General features: G+C 35.3%; 2 protein-coding genes across 3 annotated transcripts; one reads left to right on the top strand and one right to left on the bottom strand.

The window, feature by feature from the left end:
* Positions 1–243: 243 nt before the first annotated feature.
* LOC130727830 (kinesin-like protein KIN-6) lies at positions 244–11,179 on the top strand. Its single transcript, XM_057579087.1, has 24 exons — positions 244–837; positions 918–1,117; positions 1,886–2,009; positions 2,103–2,197; positions 2,644–2,779; positions 3,694–3,759; positions 3,902–3,964; positions 4,154–4,204; positions 4,373–4,455; positions 4,545–4,677; positions 5,920–5,962; positions 6,200–6,351; positions 6,493–6,681; positions 7,231–7,343; positions 7,445–7,520; positions 8,097–8,203; positions 8,285–8,360; positions 8,672–8,784; positions 8,886–8,961; positions 9,505–9,611; positions 9,695–9,770; positions 10,268–10,329; positions 10,441–10,519; positions 10,798–11,179. The coding sequence occupies exons 1-24, from the start codon at positions 406–408 to the stop codon at positions 10,906–10,908; spliced, it is 2,763 nt and encodes a 920-aa protein (XP_057435070.1). The 5' UTR covers positions 244–405; the 3' UTR covers positions 10,909–11,179.
* A 132-nt stretch (positions 11,180–11,311) lies between these two features.
* Positions 11,312–12,714, bottom strand: LOC130727831 (uncharacterized). 2 transcript variants are annotated; one of them, XM_057579088.1, is made up of 2 exons: positions 12,293–12,714; positions 11,312–11,660 (listed from the first exon to the last, which is right to left on the bottom strand). In XM_057579088.1, exons 1-2 carry the CDS (start codon positions 12,590–12,592, stop codon positions 11,616–11,618), a joined length of 345 nt encoding a protein of 114 aa, XP_057435071.1. In that variant the 5' UTR covers positions 12,593–12,714; the 3' UTR covers positions 11,312–11,615. The 2 variants fall into 2 exon arrangements, with proteins under 2 accessions (XP_057435071.1, XP_057435072.1); XM_057579089.1 differs by lacking the exon at positions 11,312–11,660 and adding an exon at positions 11,676–11,929.
* Positions 12,715–24,506: the final 11,792 nt, after the last annotated feature.

Genomic DNA, 24,506 nt, shown 5'->3' with positions numbered 1-24,506 from the left:
CAATAGATTATGACATAGATTATGCAAGAATTGGATCATTTCAAGCTCTTTCTTCTAAAAAATAGTTCTCACTTGTAACCTTTTAGTATGTTATTGTCTTCAAATTTTATAATTAGTATTAAATAGTCTCAGATTTATTGTCCCTCGGGTCAACCCGGTCCCGTCCTACATAGACCCGTCCTAAATTGGACCCGCATATTGTCGGGTTTCTTCGGGTTTAGGAGCGGGTTAGGGTCTAAAAATTGGCCCGATCAATATTTAGGGCCGGGTTAGGGTTAACCAAAACCCGTCCCAACCCGTCCCTTGTACACCCGTAAGTCAAACCAATGAAATCACTCAAATGAAATCAGAGCATCACAGTATAAATTTCAAATTTCAAAATTGCGCCTTACGATCACAACGACAATGGACTCTACCGCTTCCCCTCTCTGCCCCAGCACCGTGACCATTCGCCGGAACCCTCCCCGGAGAGCTCGAGCCACTCCCAAAGCCCCAGACCCTCGTGAAATCCGCCCATTTCCTCACGATGACATTCAATCCGCCGCACAAACACCGTCAAAGTCGCCGCCGGAGATCGAAAACCTCAAAGTCTTCCTCAGAATCCGACCCATTCTATCACCCAATCAAGCTCCGCGAGCGAAAACTAAAACCGCATGGCCTCAGAACCCGATCAAAAGGAACGTTGCCGCGAAGAAGAAGAGCTCCGCCGTGTGCTTATCGGTTAACGATCCTCAGTCGGTGACGCTATCAACTCCCTCGAGCCTGCAGGAATCGAAGCGGATCAAATCAGAGACTTACGGTGGCTTCTCTCACGTTTTCTCTTCCGATTCATCGCAGGTAATCGGAACACTGTTCTGACTCTCACACTTTTTCGTTATTGGTGATTCTCGTAGCTAACAGTGTGATTGGGGTTTCAGTGTGATGTGTATGAAACAATGGTGAGACCCATGGTGGATGAGTTTCTTAAGGGTAGGAGTGGAATGCTGGCTGCATTGGGGCCTAGCGGGTCAGGGAAGACTCATACCGTGTTTGGAAGCCCAAGGGATCCTGGAATGGTACCTCTAACCCTTCGCCATATCTTCAAGGAGACTGAGCAAAATAGCAAACAAGCTTCCAGGTATTCTTGTGCATTCCGATTCATGTTTGCATTATGGCTTTTGAATTTTGATGACAAACATCAATGGGGATGGGTTTGGTCAAACTGATGGGTACAATTAATTTTGGGTGATGCTGTGCATAGGACAAGAAGTTGACCCTTAAAACGAGTAGACTTTTGTCCCGATATCTATTTAAAAAATAAAAAATGAAACAAGTATTTTTATATCATCCAAACCTTTATTTTTCAATGATTCAAACAATAAGCTTAAGTTATGCTTGTTGCAAAGGTATTTACTGCTAGTATTTAGTATGAGTTATATTTGGTTAGTAATGATAACCAAACATAAAATTTTCAGCATTGGCAATTGATGTTTGTGTAGTGCATGTTTGGATACGCGGTAGAAAACCACGGTATGCCAAAATCACAGTGAACAAAAGCAACTTTCTTTAGCTTTTGTGCCTGTTTGATATTGGCTTCATCATTGTGTTTTACCGTGTATCCAAAACATGACCATAGTTGATCAAATATGCCGGTATACATATCCATAAAGGCATAAAGAGATGCTGCAGTGCTACTAGTTCCACTAGAAATTTGAAAAGTTCCATTCATGAAGAAAATATAACTCTCAAGTCTCAAGTGATTTCATTATTAGTTGAATTATTCTTAGTGTCAAGACGAACATGACATGACAGTGATAAGCTTTCGAAAATCTTTTGCAACTATGCTTGAACATTTACGTTATGTACTTGAATAAAATGTCAATTTGTCTCATGGCGCAACTTGCAGATCATATTACATATCAATTTTTGAGATATATACTGAACGGGGTAAAGCAGAGAAGCTGCTTGATTTATTACCGAATGGCAGTGAACTAAGCATGCAGCAATCCACTGTAAAAGGCATGCAAGAGGTTATAGCTAGATCTGTTCATTTCCTCAGATGTATATATTATGTAATATGGTTGGTGATAATCATTGTTACATTTATTGGTTTGTGTGAACAGGTTCTCATCTCTAATGTTGAACAGGCAGATTCCCTAATAACACAAGCAATGTTGAAACGGGTAACTGCAATGACAAACACCAACAGTCAGTCCAGGTAGGGTGTAAAATAGGAACATTATGTTGCTCCCTTCTCTCAAAAGGAAACACCTTTGTTGTTGGCTTGGTGTTTCTTCCAATGGAAAGCCTCAAATATCTTTCATAATGAAAGAGGTTGTTTTTTAGTATGCATTGGGTTCGGATGAGGCTTGTGCCACAATGGAAATATCCGTGGCAATTTTTAACTCATGCTTTAATGTGTAATATGTTGTCCTGGTTTAGGATTACATATTGTAGTCAGTTTGCATCTAACAGAGGTTCGATTTCATCCAAAAAAAGGACAGGAAAGAAAGAAAAAAAAAGATTGACCATGAAGTAAAGCCCATATTTTGAATAAATCTGCCGGAAATAGGTTACAAGTTTCTTATTATAGAACTCATGATTGTTTAGTGGCATTCTCTAAGATTATACAAGTAATCATTTGATATCTTCTTCTACTTACAGCCGGTCACAGTGCATCATTAGCATTCGTGATGTTCCCCAAAAATGTAAAGGAGTTGTCAATCCTAAGTCAAATGGTGCTGTTTTGACCATCATTGACCTTGCTGGAGCTGAAAGAGAAAAAAGAACAGGGAATCAGGTTCTTTCCATTTTTTCCACAATTTATGAGCATGTAGGCTTGGTTTTGAGCATTGTGCTTTATGAACTTTTGGATAAAATGTAAATATTACTATCTCTTAAAGGTCATATCACTCTCCTTCTTTGTTGTCCTTTGTAAAACAGACATACTCATCTTCTGTAGTTAATTTTTTTACACAAATATATGGGACTGCATATACTATGAACAATTATTTTATTAAATAAATCAGAAATTATTATTGATGTCTATCGACTATACTACACGGGTGTGTTTGATGTATATTGAGGGACAGCACAAGCAGAATAGCTTACTAGCTTAGTACAAGTTGCTGAGTTGCATCACAACTTTTTGATTTGTTTGCTGTTTGGTGGTCGATGCTAAACACAAGTAATTAGAGGGAGAGAAGGGGTTGAAAGGATGGAGGAGTAGAGTTAAGTGAGAAAAGGGAAGTCAGGGAATAGGAAGAAAAAGTTTGGTCTTTATGACTTTTGGATGATGAAGTGTGTAAGATACTAAGATAGGAAGTTGTCTTTTGATATTAGTACTAAATTTTAAGACTTTTCTCTTCTTCTTTTTTCCTGTATCCTTTTTATATCAGACATTGATTATTTATTATTGTACTGTCTAGTCCTTTCTAAGTAACCTATGCCTTTACTAATAATTGGAATAAATTTCTTTATGGTCTCTGGATAAAGTATCTCCAGTAGTAAACTTTATAGGAGATTAGGAGAATTATGTACAAATTCTGATAACCTGGAGAACATTATTTCTTGAATCTCAAATGCCAGATTGATTACAATTTGCAATGAGGTTAATTGATGCATGCGATGTATCCATTCAAAAGGATAATATTTGTTTGTTATTGTAAATGTTTTGCATCTAACCTCATCCCAACTTTCTTTGCAATGTTGTAGGGGACAAGATTGGTTGAAAGCAATTTTATTAACAACACATTAATGGTGTTTGGCTTATGCTTAAGAGTATGTAGTCTTACTCCTAATTATGAACCTAAATCATTACACAATTGATTTTTACCTTTACCATCATTTGAGAAATTTTTAATATAATTTTATCTTCTGCTATTACCTTCCCTCATATTGTGTCTATGGCTTTTTGTAATAGTCTTTATTGGAGCACCAGAAAAATCCAAAAAAGCCATTGCAGAAGCACTTCCAAAACTCTATGGTAATGTTTAAAGTAATTTAATATATAATTGGATTATGATGGGTTTTGGTTTTCCTATTTGTCACTGTCTCTTTCTTTATGCGTAATTTTATAGCAACAAACCTTAGGTAACATGCTTGTTTGTTATCTCTTTTAGAAATAGCTTTTGGTCTATAACTTGGAATTTGACTTTTTCTAGCCTTAATACAGTTAACTAGGTATCTACGAGATTATTTGGAGGGCAAGAAGCGCATGACATTGGTACGTGGATATTAGTTTCAAACATTTTCTCTGAACTGATTAAAGTCAGACTTAGCTATATGTTCTTTTATGAGAATCACACGCCTTTCCGATATAAACTTGAATTTGTTTTTCCAAACATATTAATCATGCCAATACATTATGTCTTTTTTTTTGCTGTTTACATAGATTTTAACAGCGAAGTCAGGAGAGGATGATTATCTTGATACATCTTACCTACTGAGACAAGCTTCACCTTACATGCAAATTAAGTGAGATTCTTCATTTTCATTGCGTAATCTAACTTGAATTTGATATTTACCCCGGATTGGTTCTGAGTATCTATGTTCATTTTTGTTAGGTATAATGAAGTTGAACCACCAAATTTGGTTCCCAATAAAAGACATTACCAAGCTTCCATAATGGATAACGTGAAGCTATCACCTTCTCTACAACATAAGAGAGTTAGACTTGTTGGTAAACATTCAGTGCAGGTTCACTTTTGCTACCTTGCTAGCGACAAAACTTATTGAATTTTTTGTAGATATTTTCTATTGCTCATACGCCAATTGGTGCATGAATAAATAACATTAACATACTTCTATTAAGGGCAATGACATTAGTATGGACCTAGAACATTTGACTACTCTTAGCATAAACTATTTTGTTATTTGAACAAGTGGTGAGGTATCAAAAAGACAATTCACAGCCATGTAATGCCAGAAATGTGCATGAAAGATATTAAAGACATTGTTGATTGAAATTAGAATGATCATTAGTTCATTGTGGAAATGAGAAAGGTTGGATTTGGGAACAAGGGGTGGAGGTTGTCGCTGAAAAGTTGAGATATACCCTTGTTTTAACAGTGACAAATTGCCATCATGCATTTAGAAGTAGAGGCTAGTTTGGGTATCTAAAAGCAAGAACACTGTCATCCTTGTATTAACCATACCGTCATGTTTTCCTGAAAGGATATTAGAATTAGTTCATCTCATGATGTCTTCAACATAAATGATAATTGTTGAGATCCCACATTAAGAGTGTGTTTGGGTAAACAACTTAATGAAGCGCTTATTACCATAAACTAATTTGAGAATAAGCATACTCTCTTATTCATAAGCTTATCTAAAGAGCTTATAGGTGGGCCATAACCTATTTACATAAGTTCTCCCAAACACTTGCACAAGCGTTTATGCTATAAGATAAACTCAAATAAGCTCTTCCAAACGGGGCCTAACTATAGTAATAGTCAAAGTAGAACTTATAAAGGCTTGGTCACCTCATGAGTTAGCTAATGCAGTTGATTTAGACCTCGCCCAAATTCAATATGTTATTTAAGTCCATCCTAAATCTGATATTGGGGTCACCTACAAATGTCCTAGATCGACTAGAGATTTGACCAAAGTAGAACTTAGCAATCCTAAATTTATAACTAAATTTTGGAGTTTAGTAGGCCTAACCCAAATTTAAGAATGATAAAGTTTTAATCTTGACTGTTGATATTCTATAGTTAACAGTTGTCACCTTGTATGGTCAGTGCATGATTTTCTCTTGCAAAGTTGTACTTCAGCATCATTAAAATGATCTTCATATTCAGATTTATTTGTATGAAAATAATTTTGCATGTGTGATTAACCATTTTAACTCTGGATTTGGTTATTTGAATAAATCTGTTTTCTCCTTTCAAGTTTCAAGTGCACTTATTAATCCTTTGTCGTCATTTTGTCTATCTTCAGAATGATGAAAAGGATGTTGAAGAATGCAACACTTCTAAGGAAGGTAGTAGTAAAGCTATCTATTCTGTTTTTTTGTTTTCCTTTTTTACGGGATGCTTAACAACAAGTGGCTCTTTCCACAAAATCGTATTTGAACATTGGACCTTCAACACGGAGTACCCAACTTTCAATGTTCGGGTGTCCCATTGTGGATTTTTTGTTTCTAATGCTGGGCATTTTTTATATTTAATTTTTTTTCCGTACTCTTGGACCTGTAAATCTTGACATCAATTTATGACAGATGCTTCAACAGTTTGCAAATTAGATGCAAGTAGTACTGTCGCTTTCGAGTTAGAGAGTGACCACGCCCAAAGCGAGAGAAGTCATATTATTATGCAAAATTTTGCAAGAGTTATATGGAATTGTTTGAAGCAATATAATTCCAAACTAAAGGTGATGAGAAAAAAAGTATATTGCTCAAATCAAATGTTATTTTTATGACTAGCAATTTATCTTTTTTCAAGAGTGCTTGAAAGTGGTATTGATAGATTATCCATGTATCTGCATATGATAAATTACTTTGTTCATAATCAGGTTGCGGAATTGGAAATTCAAAGTCTCAAAGAAAGCATCGGGGATGAAAAGAAAAAAAGCCTTGAGCTAGAAACGCAGTTGAATGAGTTTAAAGCCTGCTGTACTTGTTCCAAAGGAGGAATCGAAAAAACTGATACTGAAGATTCTTCATCAGTGGCTACTCCTCAGCTACATAATTTGGACCGAGAGGTTGAGTACTATATTCCTTGATTCCTGCTTTCTTTTGTGAAGAGTATTCACATTTCTGTTGATGCAACTTAAATGCTTATTAACCTTTAATATTTTCATCAAGAAACAATCTTCTGTATGAGGATGACACACAAGGTAGATTGAATATCCATCGATTAGCATGGAAAATGATGCCGTCAGCTGAAGCAACTAGCTGCTTTTTACTTTCATACATGCAATAAATATTTATTAGAATGATTTGCTAGCTACAGGTTAGGTTAGTGCATTGTCAATCAGCTTGAAATTTACTTGTTGGTTCTTTCAAGGAGAGATTGAGACTCAATAGAACTTATATCTTGCCAGTTCAATAATAAAGCATGCTTGAGAACGATTGTGCACATTGTTGACAATAGATTAAACTAGAACTGTTATGCGAGTTTTGTTGGGTTTTGGGTTTAACATCATGTTAGCATGTGAGTTTTGCACTCAATAGATTAAAATAGAACGGTTATGCGAGCTTTTAATTGCAATATTACTATTTATGTTATTTAGTCGTCCATTCATTTTCAGGAAATGTTGCACTCAAAGTCATCATATGAGAATATACTTAACCAATCAGATGAAGAACTTACGCTTGGCACTTCCGGTACAGAAGTTGAAGTTGATTTTGAAAAATCAAATAGGTTAGTCTTGTGATTAATGATCTTCCGCTTGTGATTCCTGCTTATTTTTCTTGACTCTGAACTAACATGCATGTTAATTCCTGCTTGTTATAATAATGTAGGGAACTCTCAGTCTCCCGGTCAAAGCTAGGACATCATAAGGCTTTGGAGGTTGATTCAGTTAGCGAGATATCTAGTGTGAGTTCACTTTCCGTTGGTTAATGAGTATACGAATGAATCTGCTGAAACTGTACTTGTTTGTTCATTAAAGGAAAGGTGGCATAATGGAATTCTGATATTTCCAGGTCAATAATACACTATGCGTGAGATTGAGGAAGTCGGGTTAACATGTACTAAATTAAACTTAGTGTCAAGCTGAGTCTTAAACCTATTTTAATTGGATAACCTTCTTCCTCAACTACTACTTTCGTCTGACATATATAATCATCGTTCGGTTTTGGACCTAATGTCTTTTTAGGGTGTACTTTAGGCTTCAATATATTAAAAAGAAGTAGTTATTCTACCCAAGGCATCCTATTTAATATGTGAACTGGAAAAAGCAATCATTTATCCCTTGAAACTAGCTCAAACATAAGGTACTACTGTATTTGAACGTGTGCTACTCACTGTTAACAGTTATCCAAACACTAATACTACTTTTTGTGCATATTTCAGCAGAAACAAGTTCACCCACTAGTTTATTCTTCAAAATATTTGCAAACTTTTTGATTGCTATATTGTTATGTATTTTCTTTGGATATCAATTCTTTCCAGGAAACTTCTCATTTGGAGACGTCGTTTGAGCCTAGACTTGATCAGCCAGATAAAGAGTCTGTGCTTGGTACTTCCTGTCCAGTGTTAGATTCTGAAAAATCAGATAGGTTAGTCTCTCGACTAATGATCTTCCACGTGCAAATCATGTTGTTTTTATTCTTTTAAATTATATGTTTGTTCCTTATTAGGGAAGTCTCAATCTCCTCATCAGAGCCAGGGCATCTTGAAGCTTTGGAGGTTGATATTGTGAGCAACAAACCAAGTGTGAGTAGACTTTCCCTATGTTAATGTGTATATAAACTAATCTGCTTGAACTTAATCTGTTAGATCATTGAGATCAAAACATTTCAACTAAAAACTATGCTTGAGAGCGAGTGTGCATTTAGTTGGCGGAGTTAAATTGATATGAACATGTTTCTGTTACTTTCCTCTGTCATATAGTTATTGCTGGGTTATGGGTTTAATATCATGTTAGCATGTGTGTTTTGCACTCAATAGATTAAAATAGAACTGTTATGCGAGCTTTTGATTGCAATATTACTACTTATGTTATTTAGTTGTCCCTTCATTTTCAGGAAACATTGCACTCAAAGTCATCATATGAGAATATACTTGACCAATCAGATGAAGAACTTACGCTTGGCACTTCCGGTACAGAAGTTGAAGTTGATTTTGAAAAATCAAATAGGTTAGTCTTGTGATTAATGATCTTCCGCTTGTGATTCCTGCTTATTTTTCTTGACTCTGAACTAACATGCATGTTAATTCCTGCTTGTTATAATAATGTAGGGAACTCTCAGTCTCCCTATCAAAGCTAGGACATCATAAGGCTTTGGAGGTTGATTCAGTTAGCGAGATATCTAGTGTGAGTTCACTTTCCGTTGGTTAATGTGTATACGAATGAATCTGCTGGAACTGTACTTGTTTGTTCATTAAAGGAAAGGTGGCATAATGGAATTCTGATATTTCCAGGTCAATAATACACTATGCGTGAGATTGAGGAAGTCGGGTTAACATGAACTAAATTAAACTTGTGTCAAGCTGAGTTAGCTTAAACCTATTTTAATTGGCTAACCTTCTTCCTCAACTCCTACTTTCGTCTGACATATATAATCATCGTTAGGTTTTAGACCTAATGTCTTAAAATGAAGTTGTTATTCTACCCGAGGCATCCTATTTAATATGTGAACTGGAAAAAGCAATCATTTATCCCTTGAAAGTAGCTCAAACATAAGGCAGTACTGTATTTGAACGTGTGCTACTCACCATTAACAGTTATCCAAACACTAATACTACTTTTTGTGCATATTTTCAGCAGAAACAAGTTCACCCACTAGTTTATTCTTCAAAATATATGCAGACTTTTTGATTGCTATATTGTTATGTTATGGATATCAATTCTTTCCAGGAAACTTCTCATTTGGAGACGTCATCTGAGCCTAGACTTGATCAGCCAGATAAAGAGTCTGTGCTTGGTACTTCCTGTCCAGTGTTAGATTCTGAAAAATCAAATAGGTTAGTCTCTCGACTAATGATCTTCCACGTGCAATTCCTGTTGTTTTTATTGACCTTTAAATTATATGTTTGTTCCTTATTAGGGAAGTCTCAATCTCCTCATCAGAGCCAGGGCATCTTGAAGCTTTGGAGGTTGATATTGTGAGCAACAAACCATGTGTGAGTAGACTTTCCCTATGTTAATGTGTATATAAACTAATCTGCTTTAACTTGGTGTACTAAAGTAGGTAATGTGCCTTAACTGGATTCAGATCGTGCCAGTTCAATGATAAACTAAGCTTGAGATGAGGGTGCATTTAGTTGAGGATTTTAGATTCCCATGAAATAAAATAACTAGTGGCAAGACCGGATAGCTTGTATCTGTTAATTGGCTAACCTTTTTCCCTAACTCCTACTTTCCTCTGACATATAGTTACTACTAGGTTTTGGGTTCGATGTCTTGGTAGTTGGTAGCAGGTTATGTTTGGGTGTATCAGTGTATTGTATCAAATAGGAAAAGAATAAATAGAAGAAAATTAAGGTAGGGAGGTATTCACTATGTTGTTCTTTGTGTGCTTATTTCATTAGGTTCACCTATTAATTTGTTCTTCAATGTATATGCGAGATCCAAATAGCAATATTATTATGTATTTTATTTGGTTATTCATTCTTTCCAGTTGGATGATCCAAGTGGTGCGAAGGCAGGAGTCAATAACTCCAAGCCTCCTAGGCCAAAAAGGTATGTGGTGCACTTATTATAGATGAGTGAGGATGTTTAACCTTATCTATGTTTATATTTCCTTCAACACCTGGTTACATTTTTTATGTTTTGTACTAATGTTGAAATCAGGACACTTGTGCCTTCCTCATCCATCTTATCAAGGGACTTGAGTACCTTTGATCTTTGTGCTGAACCAGAGAAATCAAAGGTACCGCATAAATTTCAATTTTTGAATCCGGATATGTGCTGAATCATGTAAAGCCTACCTTTACGAAATTACATAAGTCTTCATACACTACAATAACTAAAAGCATTTCCACATTGTTTGATGTTTGTAACACTATTGGTAAGCTCATATTCAAGAATCTATTCTGACATTCAGAAGCTACTCACAAAAGTTTTGCCGGTAGAATGAATTGTAAAAAAATTCCAATCATGTATTTAGGATTGAACACAATGTTTTAGTGACATTTGTCTGGTTTGCAGGGGAATAGGAGCACAAGGAAGGTAGCTACTGCACATGATCCTAAAAGATCAAACGGGAGTCTCTCTCTGCTCCACTTGCTGCAAGGGGGAAAAAGTAAAAATCGTCTCTAATTAAGCCACTGAACACAAAAATTTATGATTGGGAACAATGGACCATTTGGACTTGTTTTGGGTAGCTGGTGGTGCTGACTTGCTTTTTTGGAATGCATCTTCTACCTTATAGAATAGCCGAAAGCTGGTTATTTTTTTGTTGGCTATTGTTATTTGTTAACAAGCTAATTGTTTGTTACTAATTCAGTAATTTTTTGGTTGCATAGCAGAAAGTGTATCCACTCTATATGTACATATACCTCCTAGATAAATGAAATCTTCCATTTAGTTCCATCCTTTTCAATATCCCTAATCCACTTAGGACTAGAGTAATTTAATCCAAACTTTGTGTGATGTCATTTAGACAACTTGACTTCAATATATCCCCACCAAAATTAAAGCTCGTACTGTTTGGAAAAAAAAGTAAGGCACCAAAATAGGAAATGAATTTTAAAAGCACTAAAATCTATATATACGGAAAGACATTTAAAAAAAAAATTATTGATGAGTGAACTGTGAAAGAACCTAAACATTTGTGTAATGTGTATGACAGTAACGACACGTTGTGTTTCAACCTGCCAGCTGACACAGTAGGCTTTGTAGTCTCGATCGGTGCTATAACTTCTAGCAGTACTGTAAGTCTGTAACAAACAGCAAATTATCCGAAACGAAGACGATATTCCCATAGTTGCTTACATTCTAGAAAATTACTGTGACCCAAAATCACTTTAGATGCAGCAACTTTCTGCCAATTCTGATTCAATTTCATGCACCTGGTAGAAAGTCACAGTCAACCAAATGACGTGACAGAAACAATTTCCATGAGTTTTATAATGGTCCAACTCTGATTTTAACTGCACAGTAAATTTCAACTGTGTCCAAAATGTATAAGATTAACTGGAATATATACAAAGTACAAACTCACACGAAATTACCCAAGTGTTACTACATATCGAGCCAGCCAGCAGCATGGTCCTCCCAAGTACGGACCAAATCCAGTAATGCATTAAGCAACATTGAGAATATAATGAAGCCTTGCCCGCTAAAATTGAGAACAAAGCTTAAAATTTTACTAACATCAAACAGCTTAATTTACATCATATTAATTAGAAATTTACAATGTATGAGTATATATACATTGGCCATATAAGTATTATTTCACTCTCAATCAAAAACTCAAAAAGAAGCTTATTATACCTAACCTATCAGGAAAGAAAACTCTGTAGTATAACTTACAAGTGGGCAGAAACAGAAGGGAAAACAAGAAGGAAAAAAACAAAAGCGATTAAAACTGTCCTTTTCATATATTTTCACTCTCTCTCTATCTTTACCAAATTAACAAGATATTATTTTTTTTTTGTTACAAAGCAGCGTAGGGAATCTGCTGGGGAAGTCTGAAACGGACCTGAGAAGCTGGTGATCGCACCGCCACGCCGTGCCAGCAGATACCTCCCTTGCACATCTCGTGGCTATGATTATGAGGAGGTTGCGGTGGAGTGTGGCGGTTGAACGCATACGTGGCTTTACGCGAGACATCCCACGTCAACGTCGCGACGAGGATCATGCCTACCACGGTGGTTGACGCCGCTATAACGAAGCCGCCGCCGAAGGTTCGGCCGTTGAGGAAGCCATAGGCTTTGATGCAGGCGATGACGGCGACGTAGATCATGGTGAGGTTGCTCACCACGGAATCAGAAAGTGCCATAAACGAAGAAGGTGTGAGTAGTAGGAGGAGGTGGGAATAGTAGTAGTAGCGGTGGAAGTGAGAAAGAAAGGCTTAAGGGATGTGGAGTAGGATGTGGGTTTTATTTAATGAATGAATGCTTTGTAGTGTGAGAATGTATGTTTTAAATTTAATTTAATTACTCAAACGGGTCCCTCACTTATTAATACGAGGACTTCCCATTTTAAGTATTTTTGCTTTTTTTCTACTTTGGGTCCTTTATTTATCGTACATTAGGAGGCGTTTAACATGGACCAGTTTTTGTTTTTTCTGGTCCATGGTTGCACCACTTGCTTTTTGACCTGCTATTGCAGGTTTCCCGATTTTTAAATAAAAATAAAAATACATATTTATTAATTACAATAATTAATTTGTGATAATTTTAATTAAGTTAATTAAAACCTAATTCTCCCTAATCTCTCCTCTCTTCTCTCTCCTCTTCATCTTCTACCTCCCAATTTCTGAAATCAAAACCTCTCCCCATTCTCATTTTCGTTGTTCTTCCTCATCATCATCACTCTGTTCTTCTTCTCCTTCTTCTTCCCTTATATTGTTGCTTCCTCTGTCTAAGACCAGCCTCCAAACCAAGCACATCTCCTATCCATGACCCATCAATCCTCCAAACCAATAACTGAAACCTCCATCTTCTTCTCATCTTCTTCATGTTCACCCATCGTCCTCCTCCTCCATCTTCTTCTTCCCTCCACATTTCCCCTTCATCTCAACAAATTAATAACTGAAACCTAGAAACCCAACACCAGAAAACCCAGAAACAAAGCCACAATATTTTCATCTTACCCAGTTGGTGCTGTATGAGTTTTTAGCAAGTCATTCAAAGTCTGTGATGTAAAATTAATTTGCTTCCCGCAAACATGAGTTTTTCCGTGGCTCACCTTTTCTTTATGTTTGGGGCTTTGGGCATATTTGCATAAAGTTCATGGGTAACTTACTCATCATAAGGTTTCGGTTAATCATTGCACAAGCACTTCCATCCCCTTCTAACAATCTCATTATAACTTCTGGAAATTCTTATTCTGTAATTATTAGTTTCTACTCATGGAGCACTGTCCTCTCTTCAATTTTGCTATAGTGACATACCTGTTAGAGCATCAAACCCCCACAACCAAATAACAAACCCAAAATTTTGCTCCTCACAAAACAACCTGTTAGAGCATCAAACCCCCACAACCACTAAACAAAATCAAGAACACCAAAATGAAAATAAAAATAACAAACTCACTCCCAACCCAGAATCCCCACCACCACCTAGATTTCACTCCCAACCCAGAACCACCACCATCACCAACCCAGAACTCCTCACAAACCCCAGATCCAAACCACCACCCAGAACCCACTCCCAATCCATGCCACCACCAGCCCAAAACCCCCCTCAAACCCAGATCCAAACCTCAAACCCATAACTCATACAAAATCGATGGAAAAGAAGAGAAGAAGAAGGTGGGTCGTGATTGAAGTCTCAACCCAGGAGATGCAATCGGATCTGGAAAAAATTTCGAAGGCACCAAATCTTGTGGTTTCCCATCTCAACTTTTTTTAAAATTTTCCGATTTCACCTTCACCCAACCACCTTAGAGAAGATCCACGACCCAAAGCTTTTCTCTTTCGATTTTGTGGTGGTGGTGGTGGCGGCGTGGTTGTAGTGCGGCGGTCGGATTTAGGGTTGTGGGTGGTAGTGGTTGTTGGGTGGGAGGAAGAAAAGAAGAAGATGAAAATATTTAATTTGACCTAATTCAATTAACCTAATAATTAATTAAAGATTAATAAAATATGTTTTTTGATTTTTTTAAAAAAAACTTGTTATTGTGAGTCAAAAGGGGGTGGTGCAACTTTGCACCACACAAAAGTGGTCCATAATAAATTTTTCCATTATGTTGTGTTTTTCTTTTCGGCAAGTATCGTCATAGTCTGCAATGATGAGATTAATCATCAGAGATTCTTATTACCTCCGTTTCTTATTAACGGTTCATTTTGAAGAAAAAAAAAATATCTATTCATTTAGAGTTTCAAGAGATCATTAAATGATGTTTTTCCAAGAAATACTCTTACACGAACAATAAATGAGGAAAGATAAAATACATTACAAAGGGTGAAATAGGAAAACAACTAATACTTTCATGAAAATTAACAAAATTAATTGCACTATATTATATGTGTGTTTCTTCTCTCTCTAAACAGTTAAATATGAACGGAAGTAGTATTAGATCACATTAAATAGTTAGGTCTTTTTCAATAAATATTTTTCATATGCACCGCTAAAAAATTAAAAACCTTGAACTAGATGCTTAATAAACCAAACTATCTACCCATCATACTGCATCTTATAGGTGGATTATATTACTTTAGTCTAAATAAGTTTAACATTGAATTTCAAATACTATTTATATTTATTTTTAATTTTAATTAAAATAGAAATATAGTTTTTCAAGTGATAGTTTAATACATTAAAAAAAGGTTTGTACCGAACATTAACCATTTAAAAAATGCCACGCCAGGGTAAAGAGTTTTTAATAAAAAATAGAAACACGCCAAATAATACAAAATATCTTCATTTTTTTAACCTTTTTCATTGTAGGAATCGAGTAACAGCAGGTGGTAGGACATAGAATAGTTATTGTTTAAGCAAAAATTGGTAGGGAGGACATAACATGACCGCTTAGGAGTTCACATCATTTTAATTCTGAAAGTGAAGGAGTGACGTTTCAGATCATCCTTGACTATAACCTAACCCCATCCTCATACCTTACGGTCCACTATGCACAGCAATTTGTAGTAGGTTTAGATTTATTTTTAATATAATTCCCACTTCTTTTCTAATATATTCAAAACACACTTTTACATAACATAATACATTCGATTTAAAATTATGAGAAATAGTTAAATATAAAACAACAACAATTCATGTCTCGTTTTATTCTTTCTAAATAATGTAAGGATGTGTTTTGCTATCTATTGGTATGAGTTTGTAAATAAACAGAAGGGAATTCATTATATAAATTAATTTTAAAGTTTATTTACAATACTCAGATGTTTTTATTTTGAATATGAGATTAATTAAAAAAATTGTATTGTCAAATTACTCATATTATATATTATATAGGGTGGGATAGGTAGCTTACATGGTTGGACTAAGAGTAATTACAGGTGAAGAGTCAGAATTCGAACCTTGAGGAGAGATAATTTGTACTTCCTCAATTCCTAATTATAAGACCTCATACGAAAAACTGTGCTTATTAAGGAAGCATTAAATGTGTCTAATTAGTGTATTGGTTTTAAAAAAATGCATACATTCTTCCATATTTACCCTTTATTATTTTTTCTCACTAGTAATCACTGCATTAAGAGTATGTGATAGTTAATACTAGGATAGTAGCCCGTTTCCGTGCGATGCACGGACGAGCGATTCTACGATTTAACATATTTAATTTTATAATTTATTAAGGTGATAAATTGACATACTAATAATTTGTAATCTTTTTAAATATATAAAATCAACAAAACTTGTCATTAAGTTTGTCGATACATGAGTTCAAAAAAAAAGTTTGTCGATCCATAGGTGACGATAAACTGATTATTAACTGTGTATAACAAAGCTGTATTTTGCATTTTTTCAGTTTTTCAATATAATAATAATACAATAACACTGTTATAGTATTTTTTGGAAATGTACAAATGATAAAATTATAAGTCAATAGATATTTTAATGAAATAGAAACATAACTAAACTATTTATAATTACACAAATAATTTGATAATTTTTTTATCAATCAACGACATATTGGCGTTACGTTCAACTATATTATCATACTTCAATAATAACTAAGTATATAATAATTTCAAAAAAAAAGTATATAATAGAAATATCACATCCATTTATCAATGGGTTACAACAATTATAAAAAAAAGTAGTCACAAAATAAACTCATTTAATTCTGATCTGAAAAGAACAAACATGGAACAATCATATAATTGTTCTCCACATTAAACAACATGCAAAGTCACAATTCTCCACATTAAACAACATGCAAAGTCACAACAAATTCAAGTTTCACATGCATAGTCAACCTTGGATAGTTTTACCATTAAATACATTCAAACATACATGTAAACGCACATAGTACCACAATTCAGGGAAAGATGTAAGTAACATAATTAAAAGAGATGCAACAAAGTTACAACTTCTTCAAGATAGATTACAGGGTGTATACATGAACTCTGTATCTATTTGCATGAGTCATTCTCAATAACTGCATCATGTGTCCTGCAATAGTATTTCTAAGCCTCCTAAATGTAGCTCTATAGAAGTCAAACCACCAGCAACAAACATCACCCTTTAGGCCAGAATTGGTATGTCTTTCATCAATGGAGTACCAAAGAATTTCTACATGGTTTAGTCAGAATGTGAGGCAAGTGCCCGAAATATTTTTGCTGAACACGATTGGGGAAAGTCTACTCATTTGAATTTCACATTGTAAGTAGAGAAACTAATGAATACAAAAAATTAAACCATGTCATAGATAAAAAACACAAAACAAAACAAAACAAAGGTTCACTGGCATTAATGAGATCAGCAGTGAAACCAACATTCCAAATTAACTGCTTAGAACGCACATCTTCGACTTCATCATCAGACTCATCTTCACTAACTAAGGTCGATAATTAATATTTTGACTGCTTATATTTAATTTTGTTGTTATATGTAATAGAAGGTTTGCAATTAATATATAAAAAAATAATAAAAATAAAAATAAATAACTACTTTTTTTCGAAAGAGAAATATATATAATAGTAGAGTGTTGAGAAATATCCCCTCTCAACATGGGTACAGTAACGTAGTCAACAAAAGCTGACAAAAACTCGAGCACTATGACAAAAAGCTCCTCCAAAACACTTGAACAACCACCCACAAGATTACCAAACGTCTATCCCACTAGAAAGCACCCTGTTCAAATCGAAAAAAAACGATCGAATCGCCGCACGACACCTACCGAACAGAGGCCTAACCAATTGAACAACCAAAAACCCAAACAATCAAGAATCCACAAGTCATAGTGCCTAGACCCAAGAGAACCAGAAACGGAAAGAAAAAAAGAAAAACAGCAACCGGCGAACAGCGACCAAGTCAACGGAATTAATCTTGTAGTTAGCAGTAGTAAATTTATAAAAAAATTTATCAACTTTTCTAGATTACCCATGAATTTCTCTCTTAAATTTAAAAACTTTTCAAATTCAGGCTCCTTTCATATTAAATATTATGGTAGTTTTGGGTCAAAAAACAGTGACGACTTCATTGATATTGTAAAGTTACTTATATTTAGAGATAACAAAACTATAAAAAGTGATTTATAAATAGAAGTGGAGGGAGTAAATAATTATTATATAGTAGATAATATGTAGTAGGTAGGAAAATAAAAATATAGGGTGGTTAAATGCATTTTTCTTTATTACAAAACAAAAATGGATTTGCTGAAAATGGACAAGTGAAATGTCTTTCTGTTAACAATCTTCCTCTCATACTAATTGCTGAAGATTTCAACAATATTGTCAACATGTTGTCAGCAATTAGTATATAGTGTCTGTTAACAATCTTCCTCTCATACTAATTGCTATTAACAATCTTCCTCTCATCACTCTATTACAAATGATTCCTTCAGATTTTTCTCTATATGTTGACAATCTTCCTCTCATACTAATTGCTGAAGATTTTGATGACCGGATTGGAGCTCTACTTGGTAAAGAATGCCAAGTATTGATTAGAGCGTATGGAAGGCCGGCCTTAGTACCAAGATCTTTACATTTGGAAGCTACCTGTAATTAGAATGAAAGAGGAAACAACTTTGAATTAATTATCATAGAAAACAAAATCACGATGGTTTACATTAAAGGTGTGAATTTTTTGACAACCTTCTGTATGTCAAATATCGATTATATATCCAAATTATGCCATCTTGTTTTTATTCTGGTAAGTTACTTGCATCTTGTGCTGCTTACCACATAAGAAGCAAATGGCAACATTTTCCCTGATGGTAGGTTGTGGCATAGATCGCTGCAAATAAAATAAAGGTTATGTAAATTTTATAATTAATTCTGCCACATGAGGCTATTCTCATCAGACACACTTTTGACACCGACATGTTTCAAATGGGAAATCATAAAATTAAAGCTCCCATGCATAGATATAATATGAAGAGGCTAAACATACCGTATAAAACAGCTCCAATAATGCATCCTTGGCAGTATCAATAAGCTGGGATGGCAGAACTTTGCGTTGTCCCAGAATACAACCTCCCGTACGCGGATCCTATCCCTTCTGCTCTAAATTTGGTAACAGACTTGGAGGACTAAGCAAAAATATCAATCAAAGTAAACATGCTTATTGTAGATGTGCTTCTAAGATGTGACAAATGACAATGCAAAAATTTCCAATAGAAGACATTTTGGTTTCCCATGATAAGACCAATAAAAGGCCATTAACTATAAAACTTCTAACATTGAAGAGAGCAGAAAAGGGGGCATTTCATAAGACTGCTTAGCTTTGTTTAAACCACTCTTCATATGCAGCTTGCATGCTGTAGAACTCCTCCATATGTGCTAGAGTCATCACTTGATGAAACACTGGCCTCATCTGCATAAAAAATACACATATCATGTATACAACGACAGAAGTTGCACACCAAGTCAGTGAGAAGAGTAATAGTCCAGCATGTGGTTTAGACTTTTCCATTTCTAAAACACTGGCAAGAGGATTGTAGAAAAAGTAATCATGGGCAAGAGGGGAAAAAATCAGTCTGTTTCGTGTGCACGTGTGAGTTCTCTTGCATGTCAAATTGGTCTGAATCTCTCCAATAAACATTTTTTTGGAGAATAAATGGGTTGTAGAATCTTTTTTAGTTGAAAAGCTTCATATGTAGACTAATATATATGATCACAATATTGTATTAGAGTTGGTGAGGTATTGGGTATCTAATTTTTAAATCAGAGGAAGAGAAGAATGGAGTTAGTAGCTTTATTATAAAAATGGAAAGAGCTAACTTAACAGTAAACATAGAAGAATTAGCAGCTGAAGGAACTAATTGGTGTAGTTGGGCACATTATCCCTTGGAATTTCCCAACCATCATGTTCTTTTCTAAGGTCAGCCCTCCCTTGGTTGATGGCTGCACCATGGTCCTCAAGCCTGCTGAACAAACAGCAATATCATCACGCTTTTCCCTGGCAACAATGCTAGCATCTATCCTTATACATCTCACCTATTTGACCCAATATTAGTAATCATTAAGCATGTGCAATTGTGCATACCAGAAAAAGGTAGCAAATATCAAGTCAATAAATACTTATTAGTGTTAATAAGTATTTATTGCTTATAAATAAAATAACATGCAACGCTAGCTTGCACCTCAATCGATATCATAGAGTGACAAAACTTTAGGGACTTTTGAAAGATTTAGGTGCTGATGGAACCAGAACTTATAGATAATATCACACCTTTTTAGCTTGAAACATGGAATAGAAAACATGAGATGTTATTACCCAAACCCTTCAAACAAATTATATGACCTTAATAATAATCCCACTTAGCATCAATAACATTGTTATTGATGCTAAGTGGGATTATTAACAACCCTAGAAAAAATCCCCTGAGCTGTAAAAACTGTCTAACCTATCCCAAAAACTCTAGAAAAAGCATTGTTTGAATCAAGTAAGTATTCTAGTAAAAACACAGATGGCAATTTAACATAAATTTTTGGAATAGGATAATCCAAATAAGGTATTAAGAATATAAAGATCAAATAGAAAAACAATATCAAAGCATCCACTGATAAGCTTGACTGTATAAATTGAAACAAACTAAATGACTCACTTATAGGTAGCATACTAAATGAGAGCATAAGAGTTTCAAATAGCAGCCATGTTGCAGGGACACCAACACATATTAGTTCCAACCACAATGAGTTAATAATCCTCTTATAGCAGGGTGTGAAAGTATTGTACTGTAAGAGAGTTTTTCTTTTCAACTTCCACAATTTGGGCTAAATGTGACAATGTCTGCCCAATAAGAAATCTGACCTCACTCTAAAAATCAAATTAATAAAGAAAGAATTACAGCCACAATATGCGAAATAAGTTTTAACAAAATTCTCCCAAGTGAGTTCCATTGGACAAGATAATTCCACCAATCTCACCCATTAAACAAGAAACCCAACCATCTAATTATGCATTTTTATACAAATAGCACAGACCTTCCAACACATTACAATAAAAACATGACAGGTTCCATATAAATGGCCTCCAAGAAGACACTTGCAATGTGATTTAAGATACACACAAAAACTGCACAAACACACATTGCCAACAAACAAGCCATTTGACCCCAAAATCAGGTTGCTAAACCACCCCCCAAGCAGCTAAGCATCCTCCAAACACTACATCAAACCAGCTGCATAAAACCCCCCTATCACAACACAAAACTGCCTCCAATAGAATAAATTTACAATTGAGCTGAATCAGGTCCAAATTAGTCATTAGATCATAAAAAACAAAAAGCATGGGCATAATTTAAAATCCAAAAATAATAAAACATAAGTTGAAGCAGAGTTTGACATTAGAGAAACCATATGTAGTGTGGGAAAAAACCATATGCAGTGTGGAACGCATATGCAGCCATAAAAGACATCAGTACAACTCACAAAAATTCAGATGCAGGAGCGGAAATGATCTAAAGCAACTAACAGAGGAACTAAAGCGTATGCAATGTGGAAAATGCCCAAAATCAAAGGAGTATTTATAGGAGTGGAAATGAAAGAAGCCCAGTACTCTATGACCAGCAGGACATCAATTGAATATTAGTAGGTTCACTATTTGTAGGATCAATTGAGTGAAGAATTGGACAAAAGGAAACTCATCTATTGGTACACCATTGGAGCCACGAATCCGCAATGGATGGTGAAATCGGGGAAGAGGAGCTTAAGGTACAAAAATTCACTGTATCTTGCGTCATTGGAGCCATGCTTCCTGCTCCATCTTCTACATCATGATGAAAGCCTCCATCATCAATTGGATCAGAAAACGCGTTCTCGTACAATCTAATGGATTGAAAACCAGAGAAAGAAGGAGAGGAAAACCAAATCACTGCATGAACAGTATTCTGAGATACCCGAAAGCTTCTTCCTTCTCTTTCCACCAGCTTCATCCTTCTCCTTTTCCTGCTCTGACCGTGAGAAGACCTGGCCCTGAGATGATGATATCATGAACTGTCTTTGGGCCAAAAAACTGCAGGAAGAAGAAACTATTTGTACTTGAAATAGTAACATTGGACAAAAAAATAAAACAAAGGCCCACAATGTCATGTGTCATAGGTGAGCAGTGAAAACCAACCGTTAGATTAGAAAGTGAATTCCATGGCCAAGATTTGAGGTTTCTTAGGAATAGTAACTTGAGGTTTTGCCTTAAGTAATAGTAGATTTTGGAAATGAAAACACACAATTAATGTAAGGGGTAGTACAATACTTTTTGCTAGATTATTGTAAAATGTCCTATATTTAGGAACATGAAAAACGTAAAATTATGTCTTATAATTAGGAACATAGGGAGTACAAATTTACTTTTTTTTAATAATCGGAAAACTATACAAGAAAACTACACTAAGAGCAAGAGAATGAGTCCCTCAAGATGAAAGGTTCAACTTCCACCGGAGGCCTCTCTGCAAAATGAACTCCTACCAAACCACGATTTATTCCTAGTTTTGTTAAACTGTGCGCTACTATGTTGCAACCTCTTAGAATCCATTGGAGTTCCACCTGCCACTGACCACGCAAAATCTCTACCACCTCTCCTAGTAAAGGGCAAAAATCGTGAAACGCTTCATTGTTAATCGCATTCAGCACCTCCTTGCTGTCGGTTTCTGATATGATATCCCTGAAACCTTGGTCTCATGCAATACGAAGACCATCTTTGAGTGCCTCAAGTTCTGCCATGAAAGCGTTGTCTCCTATGTCGAAGGACCAAAAACCATAAATCCAACTCCCATCCGAGCCACGCAAGAGACCGCACCCCTATGTGATTGCCACCACGCCTTCAGCTACCATCGGTGTTCACTTTGAACTTTCCCGCAAAAGGTGAAGTCCACACCTCACTGATCAGAATTCAACCATTCGCTAGTTACTCCAGGTTCATGATGGTCACAAATTCATCATGTTCGTGAGCCGGGCGACACCATGCTTTTTGCAAGTTCCAGTCCTCATCCTAAAAAACAACATTATTCCTCAATTTCCAAATTTCTCATATGTCTGCCATGAATAGGATGTCATGGCTCCCACAAGCTTGAGACTGAATCCATTGCACCACGTTGTCAACCCGTAAATTCTGCCAACTTAGAGCCCCCATCCGAAGCCAGATTTCCCGCGCATGGGGACAATCCCTAAGATAGTGCAGTTCATCCTCCACTGGTGCTGAACAACGAGGGCACGCTGGCAAAGACGCCATGCTACACCTGAAGCGGTATTCATTTTTATTAATTTACTAACAACTAACATTTGCGTATAAAAAATAATTTATTATAATTTTCACCCATTATTTAACAAAAAAAAAGTCTCGCCAATAGATCTAATTAAACTTTAAATAAAATATTAATGAACTCTTAATTTATTTTTTAAATGGTTGAAGACTTGAAGTAATTGAAGTGAACATGGACTTCCTCTCCCCCTTGTACTTTAAATACGGATTGATGATGAATCATCGCAGGCACTAAAACTATTATTGCCATCATTCATCTATCTCATTTTAAAACTATGATGATAATTGGTGAGTATTACGTGGGTGGGTGCCTGGTTGGGGTCAATTTAACTTGTAAACTTCGGATTGGGAGGTCCTAATTACATTTTTTTTTATAGTACTAAAAATCAATTGACGTATCAATTGCTTGGTCCTTGCACAGTTGCACCAGTACAACCCACCTTGGGTTTCTATTTTTCAATTTGGGAAATTCTTGGGATGCATTTATTTACTTATTTTATTTATGCGTGTGTATTGTTTATGAATCATGAATTGTGGGAATTCATGATTCAGGGCATTCATTCCGATATTGATGGCTTTTAATCAAAGACTCAAAGTTCACGCACCTTCATCGATCATCAGCTAGCCATGAATCTGAGTCATGATATCAAGTGGTCCAATTTGATCATTGCCACTTCCAGTTTTCTATTCGTGAAAAGTAAGTTTAACTCATATACCACTGCGGCCAAGTAAACTAATTAACCTCCAAATTCCATTATAGAAGTGACTACTCCATAGGGTTCATGATGATCTCAACATTAATTTGCACAAACAGATGTTACACGCTGAGCATTTTCAACTTTTAAATAGTTTCGACTTCGGTGAATGTTTTTTTTTTTATGAATTGAACTTTATATATCATTTTGATTTTGTAAAATTGATTCTAATTAAAAATGAGTTTAGCATTAACTAATTTATTCAAGAAAATTCATCTGAAAACTAAGTTTATAGTAATAGTTTTAAGACAAACTTAAAAATGTTGTTTGTGTTTTAAACAGCAGTCATGTCTCCCCTATATTGACCAATAGTAAGCTGCTAGGATGTTATGTCATGATTTTGACTAGTAAATTTTATATTCTAAACTTGGGTCCCTAATTTTTTTTAAATTTAGTATTTTATCCTCAACTATTTATAATTTTTAATAGTTCTTGAAATAAAAAAAAAACAAGTTAACCTAAAATAAGATTTTATTTTGCTCTGTACCTCCGCTGCATGCCGCCCCTTAGCGGTGGTCTTTCCTGCCGACATGGATAATCATTGAGTTTGTTTGTGAAATGAGTAAAATTTGCTTCTTCATTCTGCCAGATTGCTTGATAAAAATGAAAATAT

This window comes from Lotus japonicus, chromosome 1, assembly GCF_012489685.1.
Source record: "Lotus japonicus ecotype B-129 chromosome 1, LjGifu_v1.2".
Classification (NCBI taxonomy): domain Eukaryota; kingdom Viridiplantae; phylum Streptophyta; class Magnoliopsida; order Fabales; family Fabaceae; genus Lotus; species Lotus japonicus.
Note: the sequence above shows the minus strand (reverse complement) of the source record. Positions and strands in the feature narration are given on the sequence as shown.

What these genes read in the sequence shown, in the direction of transcription:
- LOC130727830 (XM_057579087.1), top strand. Translation starts at nt 406, where the DNA reads ATGGACTCTACCGCTTCCCCTCTCTGCCCCAGCACCGTGACCATTCGC. An exon ending in AATATAATTCCAAACTAAAG is followed by an intron (nt 6,352 to 6,492) that starts GTGATGAGAAAA and finishes GTTCATAATCAG; the next exon opens with GTTGCGGAATTGGAAATTCA. An exon ending in TTGTGAGCAACAAACCAAGT is followed by an intron (nt 8,361 to 8,671) that starts GTGAGTAGACTT and finishes CTTCATTTTCAG; the next exon opens with GAAACATTGCACTCAAAGTC.
- LOC130727831 (XM_057579088.1), bottom strand. Translation starts at nt 12,592, where the DNA reads ATGGCACTTTCTGATTCCGTGGTGAGCAACCTCACCATGATCTACGTC. An exon ending in TGCGATCACCAGCTTCTCAG is followed by an intron (nt 11,661 to 12,292) that starts GTCCGTTTCAGA and finishes ACTTTCTACCAG; the next exon opens with GTGCATGAAATTGAATCAGA.